This window comes from Lottia gigantea (assembly GCF_000327385.1).
Source record: "Lottia gigantea unplaced genomic scaffold LOTGIsca_113, whole genome shotgun sequence".
In the NCBI taxonomy this organism is placed as follows: domain Eukaryota; kingdom Metazoa; phylum Mollusca; class Gastropoda; family Lottiidae; genus Lottia; species Lottia gigantea.
Genome location: NW_008707077.1, coordinates 390,529 through 408,257, shown reverse-complemented (window position 1 = coordinate 408,257; position 17,729 = coordinate 390,529). Strand labels below are relative to the sequence as shown.

The 17,729-nt window shown below is 34.6% G+C and overlaps 3 protein-coding genes across 3 annotated transcripts; 2 read left to right on the top strand and 1 right to left on the bottom strand.

The window, feature by feature from the left end:
• Positions 1–3,596: 3,596 nt before the first annotated feature.
• On the top strand, positions 3,597–6,435 carry LOTGIDRAFT_237655 (hypothetical protein). Its single transcript, XM_009047525.1, has 6 exons — positions 3,597–3,611; positions 4,247–4,309; positions 4,554–4,787; positions 5,111–5,344; positions 5,682–5,915; positions 6,187–6,435. The coding sequence occupies exons 2-6, from the start codon at positions 4,255–4,257 to the stop codon at positions 6,417–6,419; spliced, it is 990 nt and encodes a 329-aa protein (XP_009045773.1). The 5' UTR covers positions 3,597–3,611; positions 4,247–4,254; the 3' UTR covers positions 6,420–6,435.
• Positions 6,436–9,847: 3,412 nt separating this feature from the next.
• Positions 9,848–11,619, top strand: LOTGIDRAFT_171336 (hypothetical protein; the record flags this gene model as incomplete). Its single annotated transcript, XM_009047524.1, has 4 exons — positions 9,848–9,950; positions 10,199–10,286; positions 10,587–10,854; positions 11,422–11,619. 4 exons carry the CDS (start codon positions 9,848–9,850, stop codon positions 11,617–11,619), a joined length of 657 nt encoding a protein of 218 aa, XP_009045772.1.
• Positions 11,620–13,572: 1,953 nt separating this feature from the next.
• LOTGIDRAFT_171335 (hypothetical protein) lies at positions 13,573–15,041 on the bottom strand (the record flags this gene model as incomplete). Its single annotated transcript, XM_009047523.1, has 3 exons — positions 13,573–14,100; positions 14,269–14,505; positions 14,874–15,041. The coding sequence occupies 3 exons, from the start codon at positions 15,039–15,041 to the stop codon at positions 13,573–13,575; spliced, it is 933 nt and encodes a 310-aa protein (XP_009045771.1).
• Between the last annotated feature and the right edge of the window lie 2,688 nt (positions 15,042–17,729).

Below are 17,729 nucleotides of genomic sequence, written 5' to 3'. Positions count from 1 at the left end.
GAGATCCTCTCAGTGTAAGAGAATACCCCCACAGTCCAATTTACGAAGATCAGAACACTCTTCAACGCTTGCCTGGACTTCTCTTCATTTAAAATGTTACTTGGCTTCTACTTGCGCGCTCTCTCTCTCTCTCTCTCTCTCTCTCTCTCTCTCTCTCCTTCTGCTTAGTAAATTTCTCCACACACAAGTCTCTATCTCTCCTATACCTTTTTATTCTCTTTACACTGTCTCTCCTTTCCAATCCACTCTGCTCGTTGATCTCTCTACCTACCTCTATTTTTATATTCTCTACATAGCTGTTTCTTCTACCCTAACCTCTCTGTTTGTTGTTTTTTCTCTATCTTCCTCCCCCACTCTCAACTTCCCTAACCTATCTGTTCGTTGTTTTCTCTCTATCTTCCTCCCCCCACTCTCATCTTCCCTGCCCTCTCTACTCGTCTTATGCTATTTTTTTCGAACTTTTTCGCTAAAATGATACTTTTAGACTATAGGTACGTTTCAGTACCTTCGGCATATGGATGTACCCTTTCACAATTTGCTTGGATCCCAAAGAGTCCCACAATTACGTTATCAAAATCAATGTATCTCGACAAATGTGATAATAATTAAGAGCAAAAGTAAAGAAATGATAAACTTTATTCCGTCATATCTAAGCCTTGTTACAAATACCAAAATACATATTTAAACCAGATTTTCCATTGGAAACACATGTAGTACCTGCTTCACAATCACACCATTCTCCTGATCTATTGTGTACCAGACATCTCTCACCTTGACGCTTCATTTTACGACACATATGGATCTTCAAATCATTATGGATGGGGCTGAGTTTTGATTTCAGATCTGATATCTTCAGTTGTCGTTTACTGGTGATAAAAGGAGCATAATAACTTACACAACATTCATCTGCTTGACATTTCTTCGGACATTCTATAGTCAATACAGTCTACAAGTATATGATAACATAATGTCGAGATATATTTGCAAAATATGCACTGAACATGATTAAAATTACCAGAGCCCGAAAAACAGTATGGAAACTATGGAAAAGTTCATCATAAAAATATTTAAGATGAAAATTTTACGGCTATATGATCTAAGACTATTTAAAGATAATTACTTATTTAACATGATCACAAAAGAAAAGACGACTCTCACCTGAATGACACAGATTAAGACAAAAGCGCCAAAGATCAATTTCGTCATAACGAATTTTTCGTGGTTAGGTAGCTAGCTAAACGTGTTATCTCAATGCCTTATCTTAAGTTAGATTTGGAATTATATATTATCTGTTTGTCTTAAAAAAAATAACAGACTCACAAATTTTCACGTAAATGTTCTATATTTCCCATATTTATCTCCTTATTGTCAAGAAAATTCCTTTTAATTCATGACACATGACACTATGACAATGAAAATATAGACGAACATCAGAACAACCTGATCAGATCATGTCGTCTGATATTGATCAACCATGACCCTATTTCATCTATATACCCAGTCGTAACAGGATGATTTGACACCCAGTTGTAACAGGATGATTTGACACCCAGTTGTAACAGGGCGATTTGACACCCAGTTGTAACAGGGCGATTTGAGACCCAGTCGTAACAGGATGATTTGACACCCAGTTGTAACAGGGCGATTTGACACCCAGTTGTAACAGGGCGATTTGAGACCCAGTCGTAACATGGTGATTTGACAACCAATCGTAACAGGATGATTTGACACCCAGTTGTAACAGGATGATTTGACACCCACTCCTAACAGGGTGATTTAACACCCAGTTGTAACAGGGAATCACGATCACAACCAATCGTAACAGGATGATTTGATACCCTCTCGTAACGGGGTGATTTGAGACCCAGTCGTAACAGGATGATTTGACACCCAGTATTACAGGGTGACTTTACATCCTGTCGTAACAGGATGATTTGACACCCAGCCCAGTCGTTACAGAATGATTTGAAACCCAGCCCAGTCGTTACAGAATGATTTGAAACCCAGCCCAGTCGTAACATGATGATTTTATCACTCAATCGTAACAAGATGATTTGACAGCCAGTCGTAACAGGATGATTTGATACCCAGTCGTAACAGGATGATTTGACACCCAGTCGTAACAGGGTGATTTGACACCCAGTCGTAACAGGATGATTTGATACCTACTCGTAACGGGGTGATTTAAGACCCAGTCGTAACAGGATGATTTGACACCCAGTCGTAACAGGGTGATTTGATACCCACTCGTAACGGGGTCATTTGACAACCAATCGTAACAGGATGATTTGACACCCAGTCGTAACAGGATGATTTGACACCCAGTCGTAACAGGATGATTTGATACCCACTCGTAACGGGGTGATTTGATACCCACTCGTAACTGGGTGATTTGAGACCCAGTCGTAACAGGATGATTTGACACCCAGTCATAACAGGGTGATTTGACATCCTGTCGTAACAGGATGGATGTCTGCAAAAGACAAGCTTTCAAGACAAGCAATGTCCAATCTGTCTCTTATTAATAGTTCACACAAAAGACGTTTTGATGGCAGCACAGCAGCCATTTGTATAACGCTTCGTCAAACATTTTGGCAGAACAGCAATCATTTGTTTTTCATTACGACATACATAATGGCAGCACAGCATTCCTTTTGAAAATATTACAAATATAAGGTGCTTTATTTATATTGCTTATCTTGTATTTGTGAAAATGACACCTGCAATTTTTCATTTTAGATTAGAACATGGGCTAATGTTTCCTTAATTAGTTTATTGTCCTTTCTCAGGTTGACCCAGTTTCTGTAAACAAATATTGACATAATTCAGTTCTGTGATAGGATTACTATGTAAAAGATATTCAGAAAACATGAAGTTTTAGTTGCTATCTTGACAAAACACCCTAGTTCACTATTTCCGTCAACAACTGGCTTTGGCATCCTGTCCATCTATCTAGGATAGCTTTAATAAGCGAGGCTGGACAAGCTCACCCTATCGATATATCTGATGCTATTATGACTAGGTTGTCAATTCGACAGTCCACAAAGCTAATACTATTTATTTGGTATACTTATTGGACACTATTCCATGTCTACCTCATTGATTGTTAATTTTCACAATGTCAAAATACTACGAACAACAATTAATACCTTGACATCATTGGACACTTTTTTGAATCAAGGAAGATTGTAAAAAATTGCTTTCATTGGATTGTACGCTAGCTTCAAGGCTCTGATTGGCTGTTTTCGCAATTGAATCAAATTGTTGTATTTCCCCGAAACCAGAAAAGTGTCAAATGATGTCATGGTATTCGACGGAAATCGTAATAGCTTGACATTGTGAAGATGCTTATAGCGTTGATCTTTTCTTTAAGATTGTCGCAATTAAAGGACTAGAGTGATATTTCAATACAAACGTTACTTATAGTGACATGTTGAGTCTGAGAATGCTAGATTAACTGTTGAATTTGGGAAAAACCTTACACTTGGTGGCGTCTTGTTTGTAAACGTGACTTAATCCATTGCTCTCCTTTCCTATCTGATAAGGAATGTGGTTGCGTATAAAACACAGATGTCAAAGTTATGAAACATTTCTTTTGCCACATTGGAAGGGTAAGGCTATTCTCATAAAAAAAAATATTATACCTCGATAATTCTGATACATTGTCTAATGGATTTATATTCACCCAGTGACGAAAATCTTAGTCAAAATATTTTTACTTAAAGGTCAAAAATTCTGTTAGCTCAAATGTGTGAAAACTATAACCAAAATCTAGGGAAATGTGTCCATTTACGTACCTGACAGTTTTTACTAAAAAAATCCAGCCGTTAAAAAAGTTAATGTTTGTTTTGAATTTTGAAAGCTGTTAGAAAATTGTTATACGGATTTAAGTAAAATAAACGCATAATTGTAGAGAAATGTGTTTTCTACGTATTCTAAAGGTTTCAACTAATAATATCAAGCCAAAACTAGGTGAAACAGCTTAAATTACAATTAGCAATTTAATTAACCCTTTTAAAACAAATTCAGTTTTTATCAATTATAAATACATGTAGCAAACTTTAGAATTATTTTCAGGTAAAAGCTTGATTTACGACTTTTTTTTTATAATAAAAATTTATAGCGGAATGCCCATTAAACGCTGACTATTTAAGTGCATAACAATGTTGGAAATGAAATGAAATAATCATTTATACCATCTTCCCCAATTCCTGCTATTAAATTATGGGTCGCTCATTCCTTTCAGGAATCACCATGAAGCTTATAATCTTAGCAGCATGTGTATGTTTGGCCGTGTCGGCCCCAACTGGTAAGTAATAACTTTTACTTAAAATTTAGCCATTGAACGACATACATGAAAATTTGAGTACAAGAATTTACCATTAAAAGCAGTATTTTAAGCCAGTTTCCGGGAGAGACGATGTGGGTGGTCTTCATGCACATTTCATCTCAAAATAATTCATTTTGTAAGAGATGTTCGCGAACAATAAAGACTTTCTACACCAAGGTTCAATCGCATCCATACTTACTCATAGCCTGTTTTATTATTCCAGTCCAAGAAAGAGGTCTATTGGACTCTCTGACAGGTTTAACAGATGGAACTAAATTAGGATCAGCTATGAAAGTTTTAGATGCCTTCTCTAAAGTATCAACATTAATCAGTGATTTGAAGAATATCGCTCCAGAAGCTCATAAAGCTTTATCTGGTAGTATTGATGAGATTAAGAACAGTATGGGTAGTATTGTAACTGGTATAACATCAGCTCTAGAAGGTCAAACTAAATCAGGTTAGTGACATTTATTTTTTTTTAAGGTGTATCTACGTTCAAGTCAACTCCTACGTGTTTTTGTCGAGGACAATGTATAAGATAATGAATCCGATTCTTCTCTGTTTTGTAACCAGTGTGTTAATCCGTATTCACCTTTGCCTTGTGCTACCCATCTTCACATTTTTGCTAGAATCCATAGAAGATTTTAGACGACTTTTGTTGTTCGTTCATTGATCGACATTTTTGTAAGTATAATAATATCTACCCTCGACTCCAACTTATTGTTTGTATAAACATGATCTTAAGGGTATAAACATTTCATATTATGATCTTTATTTCAGTAAAAACACGAGGTCTGTTAGACTCTCTGACAGGTTTAACAGATGGAACTAAATTAGGATCAGCTATGAAAGTTTTAGATGCCTTCTCTAAAGTATCAACATTAATCAGTGATTTGAAGAATATCGCTCCAGAAGCTCATAAAGCTTTATCAGGTAGTATTGATGAGATTAAGAACAGTATGGGTAGTATTGTAACTGGTATAACATCAGCTCTAGAAGGTCAGACTAAATCAGGTAAATGACGTTTGTGCCTTTGGAAAGTCTGTGTTTGAGTCAACTCTTTTGTGCTGATGTGGGAGAGGAGGCAAATAAAAACTGTTAATTATATGCGTTTTTGCCCCAAAATATGTTTCAGAATGCACCGAATCAATCCAATTTTTTGAAACTTTCGTGGGAGAACCTTTTCAGACGATCCTTGAGAGTCTTGCGACTATGAAGCCTCCACAGAATTGCCATATTTTTCAAATCAGCCTTTTGAATTGTCCCCCTCCCTTTGAGCAGGTTTGCCCCCTATTTGTACCCCCAGTCTCGGAAGGCTGGCCACACCACATTATTATGATCTTTATTTCAGTAAAAACCCGGGGTCTATTGGACTCTCTGACAGGTTTAACAGATGGAACTAAATTAGGATCAGCTATGAAAGTTTTAGATGCCTTCTCTAAAGTATCAACATTAATCAGTGATTTGAAGAATATCGCTCCAGAAGCTCATAAAGCTTTATCTGGTAGTATTGATGAGATTAAGAACAGTATGGGTAGTATTGTAACTGGTATAACATCAGCTTTAGAAGGTCAGACTAAATCAGGTTAGTGACGTTTATTTTGTTTTTGGTGTATCTACGTTCAAGTCAACTCGTACGTGTTTTTGTCATGGGCAATGTATATGGTAATGAGGCCAGTTCTGCTTTATATTGTCTTGGCTAGAACCCACAGAAGGTTTAAATGACTTACGATTTTCGTTTATCATTAGACATTCATCTTAACATAATAATATTTAGCCTGAACTCTATTACTCGCATAAATGTTCGCAAACCATGTCACAATATTGAACCTATCATATAATGGCCTTTATTTCAGTAAAAACACGAGGTCTGTTAGACTCTCTGACAGGTTTAACAGATGGAACTAAATTAGGATCAGCTATGAAAGTTTTAGATGCCTTCTCTAAAGTATCAACATTAATCAGTGATTTGAAGAATATCGCTCCAGAAGCTCATAAAGCTTTATCTGGTAGTATTGATGAGATTAAGAACAGTATGGGTAGTATTGTAACTGACATCACCAAAGCTATCAAGCCAAGTCAACAATAAAGATATCTTAGAGCGTGGTGTATTTTATTTTATTATGCTGACCCAAAAGGTACTGGACCTTCTGCTGAGACATAGCAGCGTATCCTTACTTTCAAGTAAAACATTAAAATAAATTTTTCAAAGACTAGAAAATAATGACTGGATAAAATGTTAGAAAATCAGGGCGCCTCTGACATAAATTTGCCCTGGTTGTCGCTTTTAATCGAGATTCGACCAAGACCGTTAGTTTGCCCGCACCTTTAGCTTTACAAAATACATATTCAAAACTATAACTGATGTATCTACCAAATTGGGAACTGTTGGACAATGTCTTACGGGTATATATTACCAACAAATACCAAGAATGAGGTAACGACTTGAAAAAAACTACGTCAAAGAAAGATTAAAATCGAGAGTGAAATAAATAAGAGTAAAAAACAATCCTTATCGATTAACCGACATGAAGAAATCTACAATATTGACATTACTGTTGTTTTGTTGACTTATTTAATAGAATGACTTGAATTGAAATGAAATGTATTAACCCCTTCAACTCGGAAAAGAGGGATCAAGAAAAAGGGAAAATTATTTTGCAGTAGGTTATGGTGGGATAGTCTGAAAATTGGGTCTTTCAAATAAAAGAGGCTCAAACATTCAATACATGATAATAACTCAAAAACTCTACCTAACATCTTTACAATTATTAAGTGATTATTACTGATTCCGTAAGTGAATTAAGAAAATATGGGTTATACTATGATCAGGCTGCAAGGTTTTCCAGGAATTTTCGCACGAATATTACCTGTATTTTCTTCTTTTTTTGGTTGTTGCCCGAAAAGAGGGGCTGCCCGTCTCCTACGCATTTCAGCAAGTACGAGTTTACTTCATCCTTGAATAAATACCCCAATCGTCTGATGTTAATCTGAACTGTGTGGAAAGGCAGTAGACAAGTTGAGATTCCATTGCGAAGTTGGAGTTGGTTTGTCTCTCAGGTTGCTCCGAATATAGTAAGTCCTGGGCGTGGTCCTCTCGTGAAATTGTCAAGCGCTATGGCTGGTAGAAAGTCTCCGGATGTTCCCCCCAGTTTGTGTCAGAAACACCAGATGTCATTTCGATTACCAACTATGTAGGAATCTTGAAAGTGCACACAGGGACCCCGGGTGTCCGATTCGAACGACGCTTGTGACACCGGGAAAACGGGTTATTATGGATAAGTGTATCTTTAAACTCTTACAAGACAAAGAACAATCCCCTATCTAGTATTGAGGAGATAAAACATAGTGATTATCTAGTAGCCAAAATATTTCATTTCTTATATTAACATAATTATCACCACTAGTAATCTACCTTTACGTGCCGATACAAAATAAACTCTATTTAAAGCAACGTATTAGTTTCTGAAATTGTATTGTTTTGTTGAGAACTGCTTGCTTGCTTTTTTCTATAAAATTCCCATACTAGAATTAAGATAGTTGTTTTCCGAGTTATTTTATACATGTCTTATTAGAAATAGGTGATATGTCAGCTTATTATGATAGTGTCTTTTATATTACAATTCTAATAACGAATTAGAATACAATATTTCTTTTGGGCTTGATATTTTCACACTGAAATGAATCTGACATTTCCAAGTAATTCGTAGATTCAAATATACATGAATTTGTAGATTCATACATGAATTTGTAGATTCATACATGAATTTGTAGATTCATATTTGAATTTGTAGATTCATTTGTGAATTTGTAGCTTCATATGTGAATTTGTAGCTTCATATGTGAATTTGTAGATTCATATATATAAGAATTTGATAAATTTGCATATTATTCATACATGAATTTATAGATTTATACATGGATTTGTAAATTCATGATGTGTGTGTATGAAATAATTTATACATATCAGATTAATGAATTGTCTCAGAATTTCTATTTAATATTAGCGATTGAAATTGAAAATGGAAGATTAAGTGGTTACAAGGAATTCGTAGAAGGTAGAAAAGTTTCAATGTGGACAGGATTTTTTCGTTTTAAAAAACAATTTTCCAGTAATATTTTGTTACAAATAATATATTACTGTTCTTATAATATTGTCCCCTTTAAACTAATTGATATCTGAGATCAACCCTAGATTTATAAGAAGTCTCACTTTATCGATAAGAGGTTGATTGTTATTGAATAAAGCTCAAAATAAAACATGATTTGAATTGAATTGATCAGATAAAACGTTTAATAAATTTGGAGATATTAAGGTCTGGGATAATATTGTTGAGTTTTAAACAGAAAGGAAGTCGCATTATTATAGACAGGGACTAGATAAAGTATCAAATCTATATAAAATATCTGAAAGAACTTTATTTGATTAATAGATTAAACTACAGGTAAGTTGTTCAGTTTAAATCAAAATATTAATCCTTAATCATTTATGTAAACAAGACAATGTTAAATACATCAAATGTTCCTCTCGGTGTAAATTCAAATTTCTCACACCATCTTTGAGTCTTGAAAAATGAACCCTGTACAGTTTGATAAATCGAAAATTTAAAATCTAAATCTAAATCAAAGTGCCTTCTTGATCGTATAGCAAAATGTCGTTAAAATCACTTGCAAGCTGATAATAATTATGAATAATTCCTAAATGAAAACATTGGACACTTTTGACGCTGTGTTCAATATTATTTGCTGTTGGATAACTGGTATTTTCAATCCCTCTTCAATTAAATGTGACTTATTTTGGTGTTTTTGGCTTGTAAAAGTATTTGTAAAATTGTACAGTCGACTACTGGGTATTTTTTTTGTAGTTTAGGTGTCCTATACCACATGAAATATTTGTTAGATTTAAAAGTTGTTTTCTGCGCAATATTTGACTTTTTTTATTTTTTGGAAAAGACATCTTGCCAGGCAAGGTAAAAAAATGCCAACACAGCAGCTTTGTTATAAATAATGTTAAATCAGTCTTATTAATTTATTAAATACTGTAGCTTATCTGTATTTACTGACAGCTTTCTTGAAATAAGTTAAAGGTGGTAGCCCAAGAGCTAAAATTTCTTTGAAATCAGATGAAAACTGTAGTTTCTGAAGAATTGTTGACAGACTAATGAAATGTATAAAAACAACTAATTATTGAACATATACTTGCTGGTAAAAAATATTTTCTATTGAAAATGACTGCAAGAGTTATTTGTATACGCCCTACAATAATTTGCCTCGAAAATGAAATAACGGTAATTAATCATTCTTTCGACATATTGAACATATTAGATAAATAAATAATCATTTTAGACATAATATATTAAATTAATAGTGCTTAAATATTCTTTACAGATATACAACATTACACTGTCGTCTTAAAAATATCTTGCCATGAGTTGTTCTACTCCACCAGTTGTTAATAATGGAGTGGTCACTAGCACCAATACCACAGCAGAATATTCCTGTCTCAGTGGTTTCAAAATGTCAGGAACTAAAAGCATTAGTTGCTCAACCACTTCCGGTTGGGGATCTCCACCAACATGTACTCCTATTGACTTAAAGAACACAATTTATGCACAGTTTGGTAAGTAAATATTAGCAATGTTGGAAAATAAATTTTGTTGATTTGTCACAAAAATCTTAAATTTTACCAACTCGTTGGGAAATTTAAAACATTATATGATGTCATGTACCATTTAATTAACGTTTGATCAACTTACAAATAAATGAATCGGATGAGGTAACTGGTAGACAATATCAAAATCAGTACACACAAGAATGATATTGATAACCATTATACCTTTTATAATATGCCTTGAATTCTCTTCCAAGCACCTGATTGGTTAATGTACCTTTTGGGGGTGTTGATGTCACTACTGGTTCTGTCCTGTATAGCTTGTACAATTTACCATTGCTGCTGGTAAGTAGAGACTTTTTCCCCAAACTCATGCAAAGAAACTAGACAAATAAAAATAAGGTAACTGAAACGAAAATAAGAATGGTTATCCATCTACAAAGATTCATTCTTCAGAAAGGATTTGTTGGCAGACGGAAATTGTTATCCACACTTACTACCGTTCGTATATCCGACTACAATACAGATTATTAAATTTGAATTTTTTTTCTCATAACGATTTAGAATAGCCTGAAATACGAGGTCTTTGTCCGATGTTGAAGGATAATGATACTATTATTAGTACGAGATAGTCCATTTTTTCAGTCGTGCTGCTGGAGCCGCCATTTACCCAGAAGGTGGTGGTGCTGCACGTTCAACTTCCTGTTGCCCATGTGGTCGTAGGGGGGAGAACTCTTCTACATATGAAAGTAACATCATACATAATTCAAATTCGGTTCGCAAAAAACAAGACGTGGTAACAAAACACACGACTACAACAATGCATGGAACAGAGGTAAATCATGTTGAAGAACCTAATGGAGTTTATACTACTCATGATGGTTTAATCCTAGTTCCTGTTAAACCATATGAGGTAATATATTTCAACTATTCTGTTATTTTTAGAATGAATATCATCCTATCTACTACATAGTGACAATAGTTTATTTGTTGACTATTGTTGAAGATATCGGCAACTTTAGGTATGAAGTGAGCAAACTCACAAAACAGGCGAATTGATAATAATCCATTGCGGCGCTATTCTAGTGGAACTGAGGGTACAAATAGGGGCAGAGTAAATGAGGGCTTGCAACTGACGGGGTTGAGCAGTATGAAAGCGCCTTGGGGAAATGTAATGTAATATGGACATTACGCGTGTTTTTTTGGCAAAATCATATAACATTCATACCTTGAAATATCCTAGAAATGAAGCGTGTCTTATACAATATGGGGATTCAATGTCCCCTGCACCCCGTCTCCACTAGTCTTCAAATACGAGGCTTGTATATTTTCTTTTAAATTGCTCTTAATAAGAGCTTTTTATTGATATATTCACCTGTTTATCAGAGAGTGTTATAAAGCACCACTCTCATACGTTTATGTTTGTGTAATACCAATCATTAATACATTCGACTAAAAAGGTCTGAAATTATTGTTTCAGTTGCACGAATATCATAAGAATGTTAGCACCAAGAAAGCATTCCCTGTACATGGAGGAGCACACTCAGATACTAACGGTAGTACACCACGCTCAGAAAAGGATGGTAGTGATAGAAATCTCAAAACAGTGGTGAAACCGATGCCTTTATGGATGCCGCATGCCAAACCCGTTAGAAATAATAATACCAGTACACATTAAACATGTATGAGATCGTCTAGTGTACGCACGTTGGAGTTTATAGAAGGCAAATATGTTTATACACATCTGGCTATCCGGATATTATGGTCAAAGAATAAACCGAACAACCGAACTACCAAACTACCAAACTAATACAGGAAGATTTAAAAATAAACAATACACACTTTCACACTTTCTGCATGCGCTCATAGTGATGGTTAGTCACACCCTCCGAATGCCTTACATTTTATATACTCGAACATAATGTACTGGTCGTGATGTTTTGATGGAACCCAAAGCGCATAAATAACTCTGCTCGTTAGTCCTAGTTAAGTAATAACCACATAATGTACTTGTATATATATTTCCAACATGGGCAATAAGAAAACTGCTTTCTCTCTATTCTTTAATATTACTATGCAAGAGGTTAGACTCAAATGTTAAAATGGTGTCTTCTGAAGGAAAGGAAGCTTGTTACTTATTAATCTAAAGTAGAGACATGTAACCAGTCATACTGTGATATTTTATATATATATATATATATAATATTATAAATAAAAATTGTTAACTGACTTTTCGCTTTTAAAACAAAATTATAATGTCAGCTGAACCAAAAGTCCAATGCTGAGTTGGTCGGATAATCTTAGTTACCCATTCAAGATTACGAACATTTTTATCAATTAAACCTTTCATCACTCCTTCATTCACAGACTTTTTCACTACACTGTGCTTGCTATTTTGAAGCTGGAGCTTATCGCCATGTTGCACAACACAAAATCCCATATTACACCTACTGTACATGATCAGAAAATTGATGATCCGATCTGTTGATGTGAGAAAACTCGTTTGAGTTAAATGTTGTTGGCTTGGCGGTTTATTGAAAAACGTAGAGCACACGTGAAATGTGAAGACCATAATTCTAGGGATGTGACAGAGGATAGGCTTCGTGGCCAGTCATAACCTTTAAAATTCTTTGTTAAGGGGAATAACTCTTCACTTGAATTGAATACTATCAATATTACCAAACCTATGCAGAACAGGTTTCTTACTGATGTCTAGTGTATACTTAGCTTTTATCTGTACCTGCAATTCTAGAAAGACTTAACCGATCATAATGCTTTCCTTTCATATACCATTCAAGTTAAAGTGATATATTCGGAAGGGGTAATGGAGGAGTGAGGGTGGTCGGTTGCAGGAAGGTGTGAACTATTCAACTAAGATTTCCTGGAGCAGCGAACTGTTGCTATCACTTTTTCGAATAACAAAAAAATTAATAAATAACTTAATCACAATTGTTTATAAGCAGAATATAATTCAAATCACCCATGTATGTAAACTGTGTAGTATTATACACATTACATTCTTTAAAGCTCATTTAGCTTGCAAAACACAGATCGAAAGGCTGTCAAAATCCAAGCTTTGATTGCTTCGTAAACATATGTTTTTTGGGGTCTATAATATAGGCCCCAAAATCGTTTTGGTCTGGTCTTACTTCTATTTCATTGGTGATAACTTTAAGTGTCCTTATTACTTCGTATTGGTCTTATTTCCCCCTAATACGAAACTATTGTTTTGATACCGACGAAATTATTATGTGTGCTAGGTCTGTCTCTTTTGTGAGCACAATGAAAATTATATTGATTCACTACTCAATAAAGGTGGATACCAACCTCAGGCTAGACCCCTACTCTACACTCACAGTCGTGCACTCGATGATTTCGCCGTGAGATGTTTAGTTACATACTAGGACGTTTTTTTGGGGAATTTTTTGGGGGGCGTTACTACGGGCCATAATACCATTAACAGTTGTTTATAATAATAAAAAGAATAGTACATAATATACCGTTGATGTAAGTGAGTTGTATACAGTATGATAATTCTGGTCATTGATGCATGTTATATGACACTGATATAACGCAAACGTCCACCCAAGACTTAGAATAGCCTTAATAGAAATGAAATTAAAGCACATGGCTATAGTTGTCTCTCATACAATCTCAATTCGCCAGCGTATTGACCCGCCTTATCGTTGCAATTGGACTTAAACAGTTCGTAATACTGACCAGGATTTTGTACGTATTCGGGAAATAACATAGATAGCATAATGTCATCACACTTCGTTGTAACGAATTCTGGGATTCTTTGTATGTGGAATGCTATATGATTTCGAATTTCCATAGAATCACTTCCGTAGAAATTTAGACAATAATTAAGTCTATCTTTAACAACATACGTCTCCGCTACCGAAATAACTGTAGACTGTAGATGCCCCGATTCCCAGAAACCGAATCTTTCCAGCAGAGATGGGATATTTTCCTCCAACAATCGATAGGAACTCCAGTCTGCTACGATGCGATGGTCTGGAAACATCCATTGTGAAGTTGGTGAGTAAAAGATTTCTTTCAGTCTGTTGTACCTAATCTCTTGAATGTCATTTCCAATGTTTGGATTTATTTTGTCTGTATTAAAATCTGTTCTTTTACAACAAATATCACAATTGATCTGAAAAATAATTTAAAAATAAATAAATTCTGTAATGTCAGATAATAGGATTACGTGGTACCCGAGAATACATTGTGCTTCCAGTAAACTATATAATGCTGATTTCAGAGTGCTCTTTAGAAATGAAATTGATGGTGTTTTAGTCCATTAAATTTAATCAAAACGCACCTGTTTTAGAATATATTTATAATTCCTCAAAATTTTGTCTTCGTGTTCTGAAGTCGTTTCTGAAGTCGCTGTTAAACAGTCGTATTCTAACTCAGGGGAAATATGGCGAAGTTTCTTGACGATATGTTTTATTATCTGTCCCATAATACCTTGACCTTGAAGTTTGGCCTTGACCCTTGCACCACTCGTTATCATAGTTTTGCCACCATCAACTATCTTTCCGGCGTTAAATGCAATCTGAAAGTTTAAATTGAAGACGAGTATTTAGCAAGCTCACTAACTAACGAATTCGAATCCCACTCAATTTATATGGAAGATTATGACACACCATTAGTCCGTTCACTCGGAAGGGACAATTAACATAGGCTCATGTAGCCATGTGTATAGTTGGAGATCGAAATATTTTAGGCTATAAATGGCTAACTTTGTAGTCTTATTAACCCGATTAGGGACAGAAAAAGTAGGACATGAATAAAATTTCATATCGGATTTTCATTAGAAAGAATCTGAGAAGTGAGGAGATGAGCGTTTAAAAACATGACCATGAAAAAGTATTCAATGCAAGCATTTTGTTCCTATAGTGCGTTTTAAACGGTTTAACTTACGATCTGTCCTTCTATAATACCAACATAACAATGATACCACGTTAAATACTGATGGTACATACTGGCTACGAAATCAAAACCATATAGAAATTCACCAATTTTCATGATCTCATCATAATCTGAAGAGCCGGCTTCTCGGATGGACAGTTTCTCACAGATATCCGACATCTTCGAATTTTCTTTGATATCTCACAAAAGAGGTTTGGTATGAAACCTGAAATGATTTTGTTATTCTGTCGAATTCTCAGGAATTGAGAACTGCAGACAAACGCACACATTGTCTTCAAAAGCCAACATAATCAATCAGTATCATTGAATTTGAATCAACAAAGTGCAATTTTTAGACAAATTGGCATCTTTTTCGGTTAACATTTCTTATAGAGAGGAGTGTTCATGAACACGAAGTCTTTCCAAGACCACCATGGCTATCTTGATCAAGAGTCGAGATTGAGCCACAACTCGAAAAAAAAACGGCTGTAACAACACGTTGTTCTGGTTTAAGCTTAAATTTATACTTACTTGATGTGTAGTGGTTATCCTCTCTTGGGGAAAATGTCTGCGAAACAATATTCATACTTATCGTTATCATTAAATCTATATACATGTATCATTTCTTATCTCTGTAAACCACGCCCACTCTATGAAGTGGAGAATAGACCACGGACTACTGTCTTCGTGAATTAAAGACCACCGGTACATTTTTCAGACTGATAAAAAATTACCCTCGAAAGTGCCAAAACAGTAATTAGTTATATGTATTATGATACGCCCACATGTACCAGGTCTACCATACGTCTTATAAGGTGGAATTAAAATTGGATCGTAGAAGTTTCGCTTACTTACTTATAATGTTGATACCTGGAATGATATACCGAAATAACACCACATCGGTTCGAAATAGATAAATGCCTTTTTGAGACTACAACTGGTTATTTGATTAGTTAAGGCTCTGTCAAACCAAGAGGATTAAGCCAAGGTAAGGCGGCGCAACTATCGATATGTTTGAATATATAACAACTAACATACCAGTTTTCCTTAAGTTTCTGTGACACCATAGCGATTTGTACATATGCCAACGTTTGAAGAATACGTTGAATTTCGACGAATACGTTATGGCTAAGTTTTGTATAAGTTAGAAGTACTCTAAAGGAGGTTGGTACACAAAATCGTACACGTAAAACTGCTTATGCAACGTTTTAAAATGTACACTGTAGTCATCATTCATTTCGTGTAACATCTACAACTGACATAGCGAGCGTTGTAGCCGACAGTGTGGCTGTTGTCCAATTTGTTTCAGAACGTTATCTCCCCTTACACTAGTTGTTTTAATACAAAAAGCTCCATCAATTTGGACAGCTTTTTACAGCTCTATCGCTGTATTTTTGTTGCCAAGAATCGACAATGGTCAATGGCGTTCGTTAGAAAGTAATATATCTTTGTGGTACATCAGAAATGAAATAGCGTATGACGTTTTTTTTTGTTTCTTTTAAGTGCAACTCATTTGTGATGTAAGGGCAACGTTGTAATACATACTGTGTGGACATTTTGTTAGTCAGGACAACGTTAACGGAAATCGCATCAAATTCAGAAGATGCGATAAAATAATGTAACTTAAAGAGGGAGGGGTATTACTATGTAACAATTGCCTGAAGGTTACATATTTTTGATGATGGAAGGTTGGAAGCTGTTCCATCTACCCGTTTAGAATATATGGGACCAACACATAATTTGATACCCTTTACATATATGAACATATTTGAATAAATTAAACTTTTTTTTTAAATTAACGAGATTTTCAAGGTTTTAAATTAAAAACATTTTATTAAAATTTATACATACTATGTACATTAATGTAACACCACTGTCTTGAAAATGAACGAACGAAATAGAACGTTATCTTATGAGGATAAAATCCGGTTGAAATGATGACAGTAAAGGAAATTTGACCATTTATGGTAAAACGTGATATGCACTATATTGTCTTAACAAACAGGATTTTTCTGAGGTTACATTGTTTCAAATAAAATTTCAATATTTTGTGTGGTGCAATATATACCATTTTTCTATACTTAATTATATGTCTTGTGAGTTTTATACCATGTAAACTGACCAAAACTGACTTCAAAACAAGAGTAAAATCTTGTTGTTTCAACAATTTACACCATGATCCATATTGTATTGTATGGTATCCCATCAAATCTTGATTGTCTGCGATGATCAAATCAACACCAATCAAGAGGAGCAATAAGTAGGATTGCTGATATCATAAAGAACAACCTCTTGATCATCAAGTAGTCTTTCATTACTCTTTCTAACTCCATACACCATATATATAACTAAACCTGAAATAGACAAGATATAATTTATAATCTACAAACCATTACCGAATTTTACTTTTTCGGGCTATGTTAAAGGCCATAATTCACAAACCCGTCAACGAAATTATATGAAAATAATTCATATAATTATTTTCATTAAAACTGCAATCTTTATTGCGTCCTTAAGCATTGCTAACTGACTGGTCGACGAATGTGGTTTCTTGGCAGAATAATTGTACAATCACATTCGAACATTCAGGACAATATAATTCAACCAACAGATATTATGATGAGCATATTCATGAAAAAGGTATAGATATTAGATTTTTCTTTCAATGGCAGACAATCAAAATACAACTCTGTCGTCTGATAGTTGGTTAAACCATTAGATGACACTGTCTGTAACAATCCTTTGAAAGTCAATTCTATCAACCAGTTCTGTTACGTAAGAAATGCAAACTATGAAATTTACAGATTTTTAACACAGTTTGATTGTCGGAAAGCTTGACATATTGAGAGAACCTTGATTATAATATTC

Bases quoted from the DNA above. Each gene is read 5' to 3' on its own strand.
- LOTGIDRAFT_237655 (XM_009047525.1), top strand. From the start codon at position 4,255: ATGAAGCTTATAATCTTAGCAGCATGTGTATGTTTGGCCGTGTCGGCC. The intron at 4,310-4,553 runs GTAAGTAATAAC...TTATTATTCCAG, and splicing joins GGCCGTGTCGGCCCCAACTG to TCCAAGAAAGAGGTCTATTG. The intron at 5,916-6,186 runs GTTAGTGACGTT...CCTTTATTTCAG, and splicing joins AGAAGGTCAGACTAAATCAG to TAAAAACACGAGGTCTGTTA.